This window comes from Pistacia vera, unplaced genomic scaffold, assembly GCF_008641045.1.
Source record: "Pistacia vera cultivar Batoury unplaced genomic scaffold, PisVer_v2 Contig289, whole genome shotgun sequence".
Taxonomy (NCBI): Eukaryota; Viridiplantae; Streptophyta; class Magnoliopsida; order Sapindales; family Anacardiaceae; genus Pistacia; species Pistacia vera.
The window spans coordinates 799,056-817,679 of record NW_022196100.1 but is presented as its reverse complement, the minus strand read 5'-3'; the positions used below and the strand labels follow the sequence as shown (position 1 = coordinate 817,679).

General features: G+C 30.7%; 2 protein-coding genes across 2 annotated transcripts; one reads left to right on the top strand and one right to left on the bottom strand.

The window, feature by feature from the left end:
• The first annotated feature begins 5,863 nt into the window (after positions 1–5,863).
• Positions 5,864–9,372, top strand: LOC116134521. The gene is made up of 6 exons (XM_031420214.1): positions 5,864–5,909; positions 7,346–7,501; positions 7,619–7,756; positions 7,856–7,897; positions 7,989–8,422; positions 8,791–9,372. The coding sequence occupies exons 1-6, from the start codon at positions 5,864–5,866 to the stop codon at positions 9,370–9,372; spliced, it is 1,398 nt and encodes a 465-aa protein (XP_031276074.1).
• A 4,244-nt stretch (positions 9,373–13,616) lies between these two features.
• Positions 13,617–14,685, bottom strand: LOC116134520 (membrane protein of ER body-like protein). Its single transcript, XM_031420213.1, has 3 exons — positions 14,463–14,685; positions 14,288–14,349; positions 13,617–14,075 (listed from the first exon to the last, which is right to left on the bottom strand). Exons 1-3 carry the CDS (start codon positions 14,683–14,685, stop codon positions 13,617–13,619), a joined length of 744 nt encoding a protein of 247 aa, XP_031276073.1.
• Positions 14,686–18,624: the final 3,939 nt, after the last annotated feature.

Genomic DNA, 18,624 nt, shown 5'->3' with positions numbered 1-18,624 from the left:
TTTACGTGATTTGGTGCAGGGATTGGACACGTGGAATTGCTATAGCTCCTGGCTGGTCTGACGTGCACCCACTGTCTTGACACGAGCATGTCGCCCCTATCACTGTATGACATGGCTGCCTCTGACTGGCTGCGAGCCTACCTTTATGCTCTGACTTTTTTGTGCTGACTGAGTCTTGCGTCAGCCCTATATTTTCATGCATAACAAACCCTAACCCTAAATTTTCATAATCATTGAAACCGTTTGTTTTGTTTTAAGTATTTGTTTGTTTGATGAAAATATAAAACTAAAATTATAGAAAACATAACAGCATAAATTTGAAAAGAAAATAAGTTGAAATTAGGAAAGTGGGGAAAAAAATGTAAAGAAAAATCCTAATTAAATTTTATATAAGAAAATGGTATAAACGAAAAACCTAATTAAATTTCAAATTGAGGAAAATAAACCCAATTAAACTTAAAGAGTTAATTCTGGTACTAAATGGGGTTTATTGGTTACTTTTTCTCTAAGAATAATCCTGAAAATTGAATTCAACATAGAAGAAGCTAGGCGCTATAATCTTTTACAATTTTAGTGTGGGAACCACTCAATTAAAAATAATGGAATAAAATAATTTTGGTCTGTTCATAAAACTGTAAATAACATGATTGATTTTGGGAAAAAAAAAAAAAAATGACCTCTTATATTTGTTAGGAAAATTTAGTAGCAAATCAAACTTTAACACATACGGAAAAGAATATTTGGAAACTAAAATAAAATAAAATTATGATAATTAATAACATAATTAGAAATTACAATAATCAATAACATTTAGTTTTGTTTTGCACAAGTTTAATATTATTATTTTTTGGATGGTGGAAACATATCTTACTTTCTAAATAACGCACCAACCAACAATAATGCACATATTTAATATTCTTGCTAGAAGATAGTCCATATGGAATTCCACCGCCCTACAATGAGTGATGCTATGGGTACTAATGGATGAATACTAATATGTGTACTAACTAAAGCATAGTACCCATACTATGCGTATAGTACGGGTACTATGCTTTAGTTACTACACATATTAGTACTCATCCATTAGTACCCAAAGTATTATTCCCCTACAATTAAGTATATTATCGTAGAAAGTTAATGGGAAAGAGATTGATAAAGAAGATGAGAGGTGACATGAACTTAATTAATTGAAGTAATATAAAGTATTAGGTAGATCAAATATTTCTTGAAAAATTAATTAAGTGTGAGCGACGTTGTCTTCATTGAAAGTGGACCCCTAATTTGTAAGTCTTCGTCAAGTATATTGAATTGTTCTTCTATTAGTATTTTAAAACTTGTTTTATTCTTTTAACGAAAATTTCCTATCAACTTCCTATTTAAAAATATTTACAATAATTTAATTAATTAATTAAAAATTGGAGTCGTTAAATTAAAAAAGCAAGAGAGAGAGGGTGAAATTTGAAATTTAGCTTAAAGACAATGACCAAGAGTAACTTAATTCCAAACGGATAAGCATAAAGACCAACATATCACGCTTCACTCTGAGGCCCAGCCTTTTAAATTCCACAAATGTACAGCTCCACTGAGTGCAAATCCCGGTTGCATATTTATTAAACAAATCCTAAAAAATTAATAAGGATATTCACAAACATAAGGATTCCATTTTAAAAATTTAATTCAATTCATTATAATTCACAAACATAACAAATTTTCAATACACCAAATTTTAGATTAATAAATATTAATGTTATTTATTTTACCAAAATATTTAAAAGAAAATTTCTTGCTGAAATTACTTAGAAGGTTGCAAGGAAATTTCTTGGAATGATTCATGAAATTTGTTTAAACATATATAGTGTCCATAAGATGGTCTTAATTAAGGCTTAATTACTTTGAAAATGTAGTTTTAATAATTTGATAATTAAAAGGTCTTAAATTGATTTTAACTAAAGTAGATTTAGACTGGTCTGATACATACAAAACTCCTAGCTTCCCAGAAGTTGCATGCATGTTGTTGGAATTTCCAGGTTAATCTCAGATACTGGTTTTCACTCTTCTAATGTTGCCATAGAGCTACTGCCAGATATTACAAAATTGCTTGCAATTTTCCTTTCCTCTTAAATTTGGGTCTGCAAACAAACTTTGAAGGCCATTTCCATAGCTTTGATGGCCATTGTAGTCCACTTCTGGATATAATCTATGGACTTGTCTCATAATTGTAGCATTTGCTAATTTTTGGCATATTAAAAGGGTCGGAAGTGATTTTTAGTCCCCACTTAATTGATATTCACCCCTATCTTTAAATTTATTTTTTGTTTTAATAAATTTAACCTTAAGTTTAATTACTAGAAATAACATCATAAATTCTAAATACACTCATACTTTATTTTATATTTTTGTTTTAATTTTTAACATTGAATCTTACGTAAACTTTAAACCTAATTTTTCATAACCTAATCCTACATTTTCATAATCATTGAAACCTTTTGTTTTATTTTAAGTATTTGTTTGTTTGATGAAAATATAAAACTAAAACTATGTAAAACACAACGGAATGAATCTAGATCTGAAGAAGAGAAAATAAGTTGAAATTAGAAAATTAGGAAAAGAAAAGTGTAAAGAAAAAACCTAATTAAGTTTGATTTGGGAAAAAGAGTGTAAAACAAAAAAAACCTAATTAAGTTTGAAATTGAGGAAAATAAACTCAATTAAGCTTAGAGGGTTATTTTCGGTATTAAAAGGGTTTTTTTTTCTTTTTCAATAATTATAGAAAATGTTTACATAGCTATGGGGGGTCAAGATCAGTGAGATGGGCACTAAAAATCAGTTCTCTAATAAGTTTCTCTATTCTATGCCATTGTTAATGTTGAGAGAAGCAACAGTGCAGTTTTTCCTCTGTTGAATTGATTAGATTTTTCAGCTACTAATCAAAAGTTGAAAGTTAGAATGATGAAGACATGTCTCAAGAGTGTTAAAGACTGTTAATGCCACTTCTCATCTTATTTGTGGTATTGTAAGAATCTGCTGGATTTTTTTTTTTTGTGTGTGTGTGTGTGTGTAATTTTTTATAATTGTAACAAGCTAAGACTGGAAACCCAATCTAGCTTGAGGGGGGATGTTAGCCATAAAATTATAAGGCTGCTCCCCAACGGTGTCGTTTTTCAGTAAAGAAGTCTAGTAAGGACTATATGTCGTTGTTTTGTGTGTTTGTAAAGTGTAGTTAAGTGTCAATCACTGTACTCACTAAACTTCAGTCTTCATTCAATACAATTTTCCAGAAATTTCAGCTGAAACACTCGCAGAACTATCTCTCTCGAATCCTCCTTCAAATCCTAATCTTTTCAAGTTTGACCTGGGTCGATTTGACTCGTGGACCTAGTTTGACCTAGTCATCTTGACACAGTTTCTACAAATTCCAAACCCAATTTTTGTAATATTTCACTGCCAAATTTTCCACGTTTAAGAGAGGAAAGTGAGTGTGGACTTATGGCCTATGCCGATGGTAGTCGACATGCTATTACCGTCCCAAATCAGCACCATAAACGGCGATTGAAATTGCCCAAACAACGATTTCTCCCAAAATTTTAAACCACCATAGCTTTGCAATCCAAACTTCGTTTTTGGCAAACAATATATCGTTAGAAAGATTTTTCAACAAGAATTCCAATGATACCAAAAACGAAAATAGATATGCTTTATATTGAAAGTTATGCCCTATTTACAGTTACAGATTTTAATATAAAAATGTCACAATTTTCATGCAATATACTCCAAATTTGCATTTCAAAAATTCCAGTATACATCACAAATCAACAAGCATTGTAATCACATTTTTACAGTACTATATACATATATATTATACACTACAACAATCATGCCAGACAGAGATCATAAACGGGCTCTAATACCACATGTTAAATCAATAATGTAAAATCACATTCACATTAATAACATGTATAAAGTCATCATTAACTATTCATATACATGTTTATACACATTTATTAAATGCAACGGAAGTAAATCAGTGTAATACTAATCTCCTGCAATAGCAATTGTTGTAGAACTTCTTTTGTATCAATTTTGAATTCACGCTTCTGTCTCCTTAAAGTTTTACAGAGTCTTCCATTAACTCCAATTTCAGTGTGATGGTTTTTGAGTTAAAAATTATGTTAATGGGACCTGTAACCACTCCCATTATATATGCAATTCTCTTTCCATCAAAGACAACTGCCCATAGGATAATATAACTACTCAACAGTTACCTAGTTATTAAAATTACATTTTAATAAAAAGCGTAGGACCAAATATGTAATTTTAATTAAATTAAAATTCCACCAGCACACATTCTTGATATTATATTGCTTTAATTAATTAAATTTTTTTATGGTCAGATAATTTATTAATTAAAGTTATGTCACCACTAATAGTCTTTACCTAACTCATAGATCCATTCCAAAAGTAAAGGATTTAGCCCCTCAACATAGTATATTTGCTTTAATTAATTAAATTTTTTTTGGTCAGATAATTTATTAATTAAAGTTATGTCACACTAATAGTCTTACCTAACTCATGATCCATTCCAAAAGTAATTCTGCCCTCAACATAGCCTTTAATTAATTAATCACTGTACATGATAAGCTTTTCCATCACTAACATTTTCTCTTTTGAAAATTTCTGTGCAGCTCATCGGTAATTTCAGCAAAATTAAACCCTTCATACATAAAGTTGTTAAATTCTTACGATTAACTTAGACCAATCTTGCAAATTAGGGTCCACTTCAGTGAGGACGCCGTGACTCACACTTAATTAATTTTGTAAAATTTATCCACTATTAAACACTTTTTCTTTTCTTTTTATTAAACACTTTCGCTTATATATCCACCTCTATCTTGACTAGGCCCCAGAAAACCCTCAACTTATCACTCTCATTTTCTCGTGAGTCTGGAATCTTATATTGATTGTCACCATATTTATCCTTTTGATAAAGGCAAAAGAAGTATAGATGGATCCTGTTCAATCTTCCAACTCCAGAGTCAAAATCACTGAGACGATGGGAAGTTGATTCCAATAAAGAAACCGCGAAATTGGAATGCAAAAAGAATGCTCATGAATTTGGAACACACAAGGTACGTAAAAGGCACATATCTTATTAAGTGATATGTTGCATAGTATTCATTAGATCCTTCAATAACTAATATATAAATCCATAGATACTAGATACATAACTTCTACCTCATACTTATTATCATGTGTACATAATATATTTGAAATTAATAGTGAACGGAAAAAGTCACAAGAGTGCTAATAGTATTGAAAGGGAAGGTAAGTAAAAAACGATATAGATAGTACTTATACATCATATTTTTTTCTCATGTGTACAATTTGGAACTAATGGTAAACGGAAGTGTCAGAGCTGATAGTGTTCAACCATCCATACTCAATTAGTAAAAGGAGAGGCAACCACTAGAGGAACGAAGCAAGATGATCTATTGAGAAAACTGAAAGTGAACAGTCAGTTTTGGAAGGGAAAGGTATGTGACTCGGATAAATTGAATTTCATGATTTCTAATAAATTTTAAAGTCCTTTACATAATATTTTCAATCTACATTATTTGGAATTGCCAGAGAACAAAACGACCGGGCGAATAGATGTTAATGTTCGTTCAAGCCATTACAAGGCTGTACAAAAGCGTAATTGGATACTTTTACAAGATTGGTAGAGAGACACTCCTGGGGCCTTGACTGAAACTGTTTCAGAATTTGGGATACCATTTTTCACATATTAATATATCAGGTGCCCCCACTTGGCTTATAAAGACTTGCATTCGAGATCAGTGAAAAGAACTTCAAAACTTGAAAGGGGATGGCGAATCCGTTATACCAAGCTGCTGCTTATGGCAATAAAGGCTGTAAAAGCTTATGCCCTTAGGCACCCAGAATTTCCAAACATAAGGAACCCAAGGTTATCTTCCAATTCATATAGCAGCAGAATGTGGGCACAAGGGAATAATTCAATATCTCTCTGTCAAAAACAACAGCACGTTTGGATGACAATAAGAGTGTTGAACTTATTGAATATCTGATCCGTTCCGGTAACTATGGTAAGTGTAAAGTAATTTCTAGTTTTTGATATGGTTAGATAACGTTAAACTATCACTTAGAACTTTTTATTTTTATTTTTATTTTAAAAAATAAAGAAATGATAAGGGACATATATAATTAGTCTTACCTCACAAAAAAATTATGATTATTACTTGATATAGATTTTTATTTAGTCAATTTAATTTGTGATTAATATTAGCAACATGGAATCAAGAATTTATCCGGACCATACAGCATAGATGAGTTACAATGTGGAGATGTCAGAAAAGGAGAAAATTAAAATGAAGACACGTGTTATAAAAACAACTAAAAAGAGACACAAGTTTATTAAAACAAAAATATGACACTTGATGGTATAAAACCATTAATTTAACTTTAAAAGTGTAAATGTAAATATATTTTATTATATAATGTAAAAGTAAAGACATTAAAAAATATAATAACCAATGACAATATAAATGTGTCAAAAGCCCAACACATAACGAAATAGCAAAAAACAAAAAAAAAAAAAAAAAAAAAAAAAAAAAAAAAAACAAAAACAAAAACAAAAACCAAAACAAGAGATAAAAAGACAAATATAAGTGTAATCTTTTATATTTGTCTAATTTTTTCTATGTTCTTAGGTTAAAAGAATGAGATTTTTTTTTTATTTTTTTTTTAAAGACTTTGACATATATATATATGAAAAAGAAAGATGTCATTGATTTAGGCTTATTGTATAACAAACATGTTAAATTCTATATTAAAAAAGAGTAATACTACATTTACAAATAAATTTTACAAAGATCTTCATACAAAGTGATATGGTAAAAAATGAATGGAAGAGTGAATTTAATGAGTTTGACTTTTTGTTTCACTCTTTCATTGATTTTTTGCTACCTAATCTTTGTAAGATTTCTTTGTAAATATAGTATTATTGATTAAAAAAAGTGTAATAATTTTTGCCAAAAACTAATGTTTGATCTATGTATTACATCACATAATTAGTGGAATAATTAAATATAAAATCTCAAAATCTGTATAGAAGAGATTATATTATTTATATAATGTCTTACCAAAAAAAGAAAAATAAAATAAGGAAAAATAAGGAGAGCTATTGGACAAGCTAGGATACAACATAATTACCAAATTAGAGTAAAATCAATTGATTTAAATAGTTTTTAATTTTAGAATTTTATCAATTAAAAATGGTTGGATAGTTATTTTGAATATTAATTCGTTTTCATCTCTACTCCATTTACAGGTATAGCGTTAGATTTATGGAAGCGATATCCAAAGTTAGCTCTTGAAAACAATTCAGACCGAAAAAGTATATTACAAATATTAGCTGGTAAGCCTCTGGCTTTTGAAAGTGCGAGTTGGAGTCGCCTTGGGTTGTGGAGACGCTTGATCTATGATTGTTAGTAACAACATTCTTCCTCTGTATTTAATTCTCATGCCTTGTAGACTCAGATACACTCCAACAAACCCATCTCTTATATTCACATGCGCTTATTGTTGTTGCCTTTCTCCGCAGGGATTCCTCTGCAAGACGAATATGTTCCTCCCAATGAAAGTAACAATGGGGACATAGAAAACGCAGTTAAATGTCTAGACGAGTTTAAAGAATCCAAACATTTTGGACCTATTCGTCGAATAATCTATGCTTTATTTGGTTTGTACACCTCCTATCTATCTATTTATCTAGTCTTTCTGAAATTGATTATCCTACAAACCAAAACAATTTATAAAGTACTTATTTGTTAAAACACAGGTGCTTTGAACCAAATGATCTGGCGTGTCCTCATGCTGCTAGGTAATTGGCATTGAACAATTCTCTTAATTAAATGGAGTATCTTGAAGGAATTCTTTATCTTGTTTCATTGACTTGCGTTGTTCAATTGCAGTCCTAGACATCAAAAACATTCGCGATATAAAGTTGACACATATACAAACCCTTCAAATTGTTAGAATATTGTGTCATGGTAATAAAGTTACGTGGAATCGTAAAGAGGCCCTTCAAACTTTCGATTTCCCAATTCTTGAAGCTGCAGAACTTGGGATTTGCGAGATTGTCAATGAAATTTTGAATGCTTATTTCTATGCTTTTGCCTACCGCTACGGACATAATGGTCCCGGTCTACTTCATATGGCAATTTTACATCGCCAAGAAAAGATTTTTAAAATTTTAAAAGAAAGGAATGTGCGTCAACCAACCTGGAAAGCGGCCAACACCGGTGGAAAAACTGACAACCTTTTGCATTTGGCTGGACAGTTGGCAGCTTCAAGTCAAATCTCTAGTGCAGCATTGCAAATGCAGAGAGAGCTACAATGGTTCAAGGTGAATATACAACCTGCAAAAAAGAAAAAAAGAAAATTATACAACTTATTTTATCATCTTAACAATTACTTCAAATGATTATTTTATTGGAATCTTATTCTTGCCTCTACATGCCTTGATCTTACATCAAACTACGGTACTTTCATTTCTCATATAGGATTATAAATTTATAATTGAATGTGGAAGAGATTTGGAAATCTGGCCTATATATGATTTTTTATTCTAATTCTAAAGTTTCCTTTATTTTTTTCTTGCCTCATTACTAATTTTTTTATAACATTTAGTTCTTCTATAATATTAGAGATTTTTTGTTTGTGAATCAAATTTATTACTGTTCATGCTTACGCTAGCTAAGGTTTTATCTTTAGGCTGTGGAAAGTTATGTCCATCCATCCCTTCAAGAGCAACGAAATGAGAATAATAAAACTCCTAGAGAAGTCTTTACAGAAGAACACAAGGAATTGGTTAAACAAGGTGAACAATGGATGAAGGGAACTGCTGCATCATGTAGTGTTGTAGCCGCATTGATAATAACTGTAGTTTTTACAGCAGCTTTCACCGTACTAGGTGGCAACAACAATAACGAGATACCCAATTTCTTGCATGATATAGCTTTCATAGTCTTTGTCATATCAGATCCGCTTGCACTCTTTTCTTCTACGGCTTCAGTGTTGATGTTCTTGGCAATCCTCACTTCACGTTATTCAGAGGACGACTTTTTGGTGTCATTGCCAAATAAGTTAGTCATTGGCCTTATCACTCTATTTTTTTCTATTGCAAGCATGATGGTAGCATTTGGTGCAACCCTTTACACGTTTCTTTCTCATTCATGGAATTGGACTGTCATTCCAATTTCGCTACTTGGATGCCTCCCAGTGACCTTATTTGTCATGTTGCAATTTCCTCTCTTGGTTGAAATTTTCTTGTCCACTTATAGACCAAGCATTTGACATAACCCCAAATAAATAATTCAGGATGTCACTCTGGCAATAGCTGCCGCAGCAGATCTTTCTTTAGTGAATAAACTTGTATGAGATGTTAATTTCATGTCCTATAGTGTGGTAGAGTCATTTACTTTTCTACCGTTTAATGTGAGTTGATTATTTCAAGGTTGAGTCATCTTATTATTATTATTTTATTTCCTTGTAAACAGTTTATGTATTGATCATTCTACTATTTAATATAATACTGCCTTAGGTCTCCACATTATAATATTAATTTGACTTTGAAAATGCCCTAACTTCATCGGCTTATGGCCCAAAGGTGTTGGGCAGACCACAGCCCACCACAGCCCACTTACATAAATAAAATGGTTAATTTAGCTCAACACCAAGGCCCATTTGATCTAAATTATCTAAAAATATAAATAACTATAATGGGTTAATACTTGGAAATTTCTCTTTCATTTACAAATAAAGAAGAAAATCCAAATAAAAATAGAAGTTAGATGGTCTCTTGGTTACTAATTGCATTAAATTATGGTAATTTATTTAATAAACAAAGGCAACCCAAAATTAATTAATAATCATTCTAAGTAAAATAGTAAATGCCATTTTACAATCAACCAGCCAATTAACTTATAAACTAACTCAACGGATCTCATGTAACAAATTTAGAATCACATTGTGAAAGTAGCAAAGAAAATAAAGAAGCTTATAAAATAGGGCTTAATTATGTTACCCTCTTTTACTATATAGTCTCATACACAATAGAAAGAGCTTTTAATAGAATTTAAATAAGATATGGTATATTGTAGTTTGTTCACAATTAAGGCCCCAAGGCCGGAGCTGGGCTTTAAAATCCTTTTTAAAAATAATTTATTTTTAATCTAATCCTTGAAAACATTATCTAGTATTATATTATCTGAATGACTACAACTTTCTATCAACGTGTATTATTATATACATACATTGAAACTATGCTCTTTGTTTCACTTTCAAATTGAACCATTTTTATTCATTAATAAATTAAAAATAAATAAAGGGCAAAACTGTCATCAAAGTATATATATTATGAATTATTGGTGGTGGTGTCATGAGTTGAAATAGATTTATTATAAGGTAAGACCAAATCAATAGGCCCCATAAATAATTTCACGTGATTAGGTGGGTTTGTCCAAAGCAATGGGAACTACTCACTCCTTTGTATTTTACTCATAATTTCACTAAAAATTAAATGAGGTTAGAGGCCAATATCATATATTAATTTAACAATTGCTTGTTTTTCAACTCCCTTCATTGTCAAAAATTAGACTCCATAATTGCAAAAATTCAATATTTTTTTGTCCTGAATAAAAGCTTTTCTAGGAAGATTTAAGAAGAAAAATTTGAATTCATATTGGTTGTGGCTTGAGCACGGGAATTAAATTATGTAATATATGAACTCTTGTTGTTTCTCGAGTGGTTCAATAATGTAAACTGAGAATTAATCGTAACTCTGAATCCTATTTTAAGAGATCCGATTGATCATTCTAAATCAAATAATTTAGAATGTTAAAGCAAAAAAGTTTGCTTTGATTGTTAAGATTATAAGGTGAATGAAAGAATGACGTTCTCAAACTAACACTCATATTTTTTTTGTAATATAGATGTTAAAGAAAAAAATTTCATACATGACGTGAATGTATTGATTTGTTGTATCGGTTACACAATATTTTTTATTTTTCCATATAATGTATAAAACTTGAAACACAAAAACATATTAAATAGTGCATTGAATAATAACGGACAACATTGTCATAAAATATATAACACTAAACATGAAACTTGTAACAAATTATATAACTAAGTCTAACACTATTGTTAGGTAGACCAATTTATACTATGATTCATTGAACAAACTATATTATATATCACAAAAAATGTGACAAAAAGTAGAGATGGAATTTATGAGAGTAATTTCAAGTGCTGGTATGTTATAAATGAAGTTTTTATTTCATTTATCGATTTTTGTTTTCAGGTTTTAATGAATTGATCAATTGACGGATAGAATTTTTAACTCCATGCTGTTAATTTGGGTTTAGAAAAGGCCTAATTTCATGGGCTTTTGGCTCAATATTGTTGGGCCAATTACAGCCGATTTGCATAAATAAAGTGGTTAACTTAGCCCAAGACCAAGGCCCATTTGATATAAATTATAAAAACAAGTGATAATTTTAATAAGAAATATATTTGTTAGTACTTTAAAAATTTAGATTTCATTTACAATTACAAAGGAGAGAAAAATTCCAAATAAAAATGGAAATTAGATGGTATATTACTCTACTTAATTGATGTTAATCAAATTAATAAGCTTATAAAATAGGGCTTAATTAATTTACCCTCTTTTATTATATAGTCTCAAAATAATTTCAATCTCATATTTAGAATTGTCTATGCACTTATCTAGAACTTGAATATGATCTATATTATCACTATAAATTATGGGTGACTCTTGAAATAATCATATTTGAGTTGTACTTTCACTTAAATGGACCGAATTATCCCATTTGGACATTATATTCATCATTAAGTAGAAATTATCGACATATTCAATTATATGGTTGTCTAGTACGACATCGATTGTGTCAAACACTCATCTAGTACATCTAGTGTGCTCAGTGCTATTTCTTGTATGCATTTTTCTATCAACTTTTGTGGGTTTTTGCAACCAGAAGCTTTTTAAAAATATGGGTTTGTTGCCATGCATTAATACATGGGTGGATTTGTTTTGTTTTGTTTTGTTTTTTCAAGGCGTTGATACTTGATAAGAATAAAATAGTTTTGTCAATAACGGTTGGTTTACTCTATTTTATGTCACAAAATTGTTATATCCGTAAAATTACTTTTGACCCTTTGACTCAACGTGTGTTGGTAATTCTTTGAACAAGTTAGTTAATAATCAAGTGAGAATAAATTTGATTTTTACTGATCTATTTTTTTTTTTTTTATAAATTTTTAAACAAAACCCTAAATTGGTGTTTTACGTTGTTTTGACATCAAATAAATATCATTTTCAACTAAGGTCTTGGTTAGTATCTTATTGGCTTATAAAAATATGGGTTCATATCCTTCCTGTCCCTTGAGGTTTGAGATTCAGTTTCTCACACCTCCAGAGGTGTGAGAAATTATCTTTCACCTCCCTTCACGTTTCAAAACTTGTCACTTACCTCCTTAAAAAGCAAATTTGTTAACATATTTTATTAAAAATATTAAAGACATAAAATGACTTTATATTACGCATGTAGATATTATTTTGAAAAACTAAAATTATATTGATTGTTAAGATAGACAATAAAGGAAATAAATGTTAATACATGACGTGGATATATTTATTTATTGTATTGATTACACAATATTTTTTATTTTTACATAATAATTTACAAAATTTGTAACACAAAATGCATTAAAAAGTGCATATTTGATTCATTGAATAAATTATATTATATATCAACAAAAAAAAAAAAAAAAATTGTTACAAATTGAGATGGAAATTTATGAGAGTAATTTCAAGTACTAGAACTGCAATTTTGTAAGACATAAATTAAGTTAATAAGAGCAAGATCTTCTTCTTTGTTATAAATGAAGTTGTTGGAGAAATTAATGAAGTTTTATTTTATTTATTTATTTTTGTTTTCAGGTTTAAAAGAGTTGATTATAGAGGAATACTAGGATCGCTCTATCACTCACCATTTAACATGTGTACAAAAAATAAAGGAAATAAAAAAGTGAATATTTATTGCTCTATCTTTATTTGTCATTTGTACAAGTGTCAAATGCTGAATGAGAGAGTGACAAAGTGAGCGTTCTAGCAATCGGTTTTCTAATATTATATACACATAAATTTTCAGTCTGGACATCCTAACATAATTTTATGAAGACTATGCATGTGTACCGTTGAATTTGAGCGGTAAAATACGATTTCAATACAATAAGTTGACTTCAACGGGATTTAAGCATGATCCTGGCAAAATAAATATCAGGATGAGTCTGGGGATGAGTCTGTCTGGGTAATCAAAAAATCTTGTCTTTTATTGAACCAGGTATAGAACACTTTTCTTTAATTGCAACATCCCAATAAGAAATCTTGTCTTCTATCTCATAGACAATTGCAGCCAAGGACAACAACCAGTTTATTCCATCAACATTCAAATGTAACAACGAAAATTATGCTAAAACAATCTGAAGAAAAGAAAGACATCCTATAAAAAGATGTTTCAATAGGCTGCCCAGGTAGATTCCATTGGTTTAGACGTCTCTATAGATGATATGGAAATGGTTGAAGTTGAGTCGAACCAGCCCAACTTTTCCAAGAAATCTTTAATTAGCTCTCCAGCCAGATACGACACACAAGATACCACAACCCCTGTGCTTAAGTAGTATAGTATTGTTTTGATATAAGATTTTGGGGGTGACTTAGTAACATGACACTTGGCAATAACAAGTAGAATAATGCATATAAGAGATACACCCAGAACAACTGCTAATTTCAGGTCCTTATTGTCACTTTCACGAAATGAGAAGCCATAGATTACAGGTGGCAGCAACCCAAAAAAGAGGAATGATATGACTGCTAAGCTTGCCTGAAGTGGGAAGTTTCCTCTTCGTCCAAGTAGTTTTTGATATTGACCTTCGTCTTCATACCATTGATATCGCTCATTTTTCAATTCTCTAAGCTGTATATAAATTAAACCCCACTGTAAGTTCCATATTTAGACATATATGAGGGCTTAAAACATTGATCAAAACTATGACATATGACAACAAATGATCATATAGCTTGAAGGGTTCAAGTTCTACGTTTAGCAAAATAATCAAAATCCAGAAATGATATTTAGCCACTGGATGGAAAAAATAGTAAACCAACGAGGTCATGGATATAACTCACATTGTGACAGAAGATTAAAAGTCCACCTATCAAATTTACCAGTCCCAAAACCAAAATGCTCACTGCAATAACCCAAGATCAATATAATTAATAAGTTTAGTAAAAAATTAACACATGATTTAAGATAAAATCAATTGCATTAATCTAATAAAATGTGTTGGAAGAAAACACTCACATGTGGTCGCTCCGGCACCTGCTGCAGAAGACACTACCCCTAAACTTGTAATTGACTCCACTAAACCACCATACACAATACTCTTCAAAAAATCCCATTCATGGACCTCCTGGTGAATGACAAATTCAGACGCTTCTCCACAACAATCAGCTGACACTAGGATTCCACAATCCCCGTCCTCTCCCGATAGGCTTCCACTACTAGAAGATTTGGGAGCTGACATAGGATTAAAATGAAATTAAATGACATAATACTCTTATAAAGCTAAAATAATCTATAGCCTTTCTAAACTAACACTTTAGTTCCTAAAAAATAACGGATTAAAGAATTGTTAGCTGACCTATGATTAAAACATTGAAACGACATCATATAAAGACCCTTAAAAAGAGCTAAATATAATTGCATTCCACGTTGTGAAACAGACCAAAACAGTTTCTTATCAATACACATAACATTTTAAGACAAATAATTAATAATATGAAACTGAAAAAAATAAAATTGGTACACGATGCCCATCGCTCTTGCAGTACGCTCACCACCAAAACTCATGGATATATGGAAACTAGAAAATTAAAAACTAATTAAAAACAGGTGGTCATAAAAGATAAAAATTTGTTAGTTTTTGATAAATTTTTTTTTTTTTTTTTTTTTTTGACTAAAGATATAGACAGATCATATATATTTAAGCGTATGCGTGCATGTGCGAATTTTTTATAGGCATTTGAACTGTGTGTGTGCGTTTGGTAGGCATATGAATGCATCTAGGTATCTATCATCCATTTCAGGTGCAGTACTTGAATAAGAATGTGGCGCCTCTTCACCATCCATTGCAGTTGATTTACAGTGTCCACCAACTATCTGCTTCTGATTTCCGATTTAAATCAGGTGTAGTTTGCTTCTCTATTACCTTCTCAGCGTCAAATTCGGTCGTTTCAGGGATATTGTCTTCAATATTTAAGTGAACATCTCATTTGTATCTAATCCACTAGTATTAATTTGACGAAGTCAAAGAGGCTCAAAATTTGTTGTATTTTCTATTTCGACGTCCCTTGTACTATAGCTGATAGGCTTTCATCCTCGTCTTTATAGTTTATCCCATCAGGAATAGGGCCTGAAATACACGCAGTACTTGAGCAAACAAATACATTGACCTTGAAATGATTATTCAGTAGAACAAAGTTTGTAAAAGAATAAAATAAAGAAATTAAGGCAAATGCCTCACAGGATTGAATGTTTAAACTATATCTATATATATTTCGTGGTTAAGCAGGTAAAGTAATTGTTATACAGCAAATACATGATTATTATGTTACGGTACCTGCAAAAATAACATTATTTACACCCCTCCTCTTATGGTTGAATGACAAGCTTTTTAGTCACTGGAATTTACTAAATCCAAGGAGTTTGTGTTCAAGTCGCGAGAAAGTTAATTATTGGGTTTACCCAAAATAATATTATATATATAAGGAGAAAAAAAAAAACTTTGATATCATGATGGAAGTTAAAATCTGAAATCTCAGTAACATTGTGTAGAATGAAGCGAATTATGTAGGTTACTAAAGACTGGAACTAAGGAAAAGTAATACAAGAAAGGAAATCCTTTATGTAGACAAAAATACTGCTGAGGAAATATACACTTATAAATAATGATACGAGGTAACAGGTAACGTTCATTATATATGTAATGATAATAATATATAACTAAATCGCTTGCATATATTTGGCGTTTGTCAAACTAAGTACTCTATTATTTCTATAACGTATTACCTTCTGGAAACTTAGCAGCAGCTTCGTCAAGCTCTTCAAAATTTGATTTTGCTTTCTCTGCTTCTTAATGCCCGTTGTAAGCAGGAATAAGAATGGGCAAAGCGGTAAGAGTTGCAGGTGAGACTTACGTTTTTTTATACAACTGAACTCCAGTCCATGAATGTGAACATGGCACAATCAACGCTGACTATCGGAGATTAATATTAATTTTCTGAAATCTAACGTTCCTGAATTAAGTTCACACTTCATTAATATTCACATGCACCCACCATACATTATATATTGGAATCAATCAATATTTTATAACTTTATATTATTTATTTAATTGGCACATGTATAATGACTGATTTTTAATTATTTTATGGGGTAATTTTGATCAAAATTATAATTTTATTGGTAAAAGTCATATTTATTATTATTTTTATTTTTTATTAGTTGTCATTAGTTAATCATATAACTTCTCATTAATTTGGGTCAATTTTAACTTTTTCCACATGTGTATCGCAATATGTGGATAGCAAGTGTCAACGTTTCACATGCATCAACACGTTCTTTTATGTAAATATATTTTCAATAAAGTTTGGCTCGCACCTTAATCTTATAATTTTTTTTTTTTTTTTCACAATTTTGATATAATAGCTCACAATTGGGTTGATATAACCCATTGTTAGGTAGGTGAGATCCATTGCGAGCTGATCAATTATAAACTGTCACATGGAGATTATAAAAAAACGTTTGTAAGGTTGGGTTGTAAGCATAATATTCCTCATATCTTTTAGTATAGAGTATTTTGAAAAAAAAAAAATAAACACTTGAAATCTCTTTTGATAACATGTTCTCGTGAGATACTCAATTCAAGAATTAAGAAGTAAAAGAATATTAAGTAATGTTACACTTACAAAGATATCCATACAAAGTGATATGTCAAAAAATAAATGAGATAGTGAATTTAATGAGCTTGATTTTTTATTTCACTCCTTCATTTAATTTTTATCACCTCATTTATTATAAAAATCTTTATAAGTATAGTATTATTGAAGAATATTATAACCTACCCTTTATCCCAACTCCTTATCTTGTGATTGTGGTAGATGAATGAAATAATAACTTTGATCATATAAAAAAGTTCTAAAATAGAATAATAAATTTTATCTTATAAGAAAGTATTTTTGCGAAACTAAAGACAACGTGTTCTTTTTCTATTTTGTGTTATTTCTTTTTTAAATTTATATTTAAACAGGTTTTTCTACTTTTTTTCTTTTTCCAATTTTACATTTTCTTAACTTTTTTGGATTTAAAATTTTTTATATTATATAATTCAAACTATTGATGTAAGAATTACACCAACTAAAGTGATCTGACCTTAACGGAATCAGAACGGATGTGTGCGTATTTAAAATTAATCAGCAATGCAATGTGTGTAAATGCAGGAAATGTAAAGAACACAAATCGGTTTTTAAAGTGGTTTAACAAGTTATAATCTTGAGCCTACGTCCACTTTATTTCTTTTGCTTTGAAAGCTTACAAGACAATAATCTATGCCTAGAACAATTTTGCGACATGCTAAAAAAAAGCACTTCAATGTGGGATAATCTCTTCAATTGAACAATGCATACATTACTTATTTTTTCCGAATCCACCAATCCTAAATTGAATATTTTTTTATGACTCATCCAGGATATAGATATATTATACTAATGCATAATTTTTAGACATGTGACAGAACGATTTTCAATCGCTTCTTTATATTATGTTGATGCTCGATTTTACACCAACGAATTTTTACGTGTATAATATCAATTGACTGTTCGATGCACGTGAAATAAATGCAAGAAAAGTAAAATAGCTGTAGGGGAGTTTTTAAGTGGTTCGGACGCTAATAGCATTCCTACGTCCTGATTTGTATTGATATAGTGGGTGTCAGGTCGCGTCGCGAGCTGACTTACATCAGACGAAAAGTCAAAGAAAAAGTTACAAGATAGAGATTTTTGTTTTGTCTTCTTTTTTATGTAAATGCCGAATCCCCTTAATGAAGGGGTCTCCCCTATTTTATACTGAATCGAGCGGTATAATCATCACTAAATCCGTGGTTTGGTATAATTGTCAGTACATAATCTGGCTTTATGTCCCATTTTCCTTTTTCCAAGCTGCACATCGCACGACTTGTTGCAGGAGATGGACCGTGTGGGCTCCACATCACTTGGCAGGTCTGACGTGTGCGTGCTGCTCTCTGACGGGAGCAGGTCGCCCTCACGTGACTTTCCCACGTCAGCCCTTTATTTCCTGGGCACAACAGAAGCCCCCTAGTTTTTAAGGTTCGAAGGTCGACCTTGGAAACTAGTCGCGTCGGCATTTTTACTCGCTCCGACCCGAATGGGATGAGCTCGGTACAGAA

Excerpts from the sequence above, each read along its gene's own strand:
- LOC116134521 (XM_031420214.1), top strand. The coding sequence starts at position 5,864 with ATGGCGAATCCGTTATACCAAGCTGCTGCTTATGGCAATAAAGGCT. Across the intron at positions 5,910-7,345 it reads TGCTTATGGCAATAAAGGCT|GTATAGCGTTAGATTTATGG; the intron begins GTAAAAGCTTAT and ends CTCCATTTACAG. Across the intron at positions 7,757-7,855 it reads AATAATCTATGCTTTATTTG|GTGCTTTGAACCAAATGATC; the intron begins GTTTGTACACCT and ends GTTAAAACACAG.
- LOC116134520 (XM_031420213.1), bottom strand. The coding sequence starts at position 14,685 with ATGTCAGCTCCCAAATCTTCTAGTAGTGGAAGCCTATCGGGAGAGGAC. Across the intron at positions 14,350-14,462 it reads AGGTGCCGGAGCGACCACAT|TGAGCATTTTGGTTTTGGGA; the intron begins GTGAGTGTTTTC and ends GGGTTATTGCAG. Across the intron at positions 14,076-14,287 it reads TTTTAATCTTCTGTCACAAT|CTTAGAGAATTGAAAAATGA; the intron begins GTGAGTTATATC and ends ATTTATATACAG.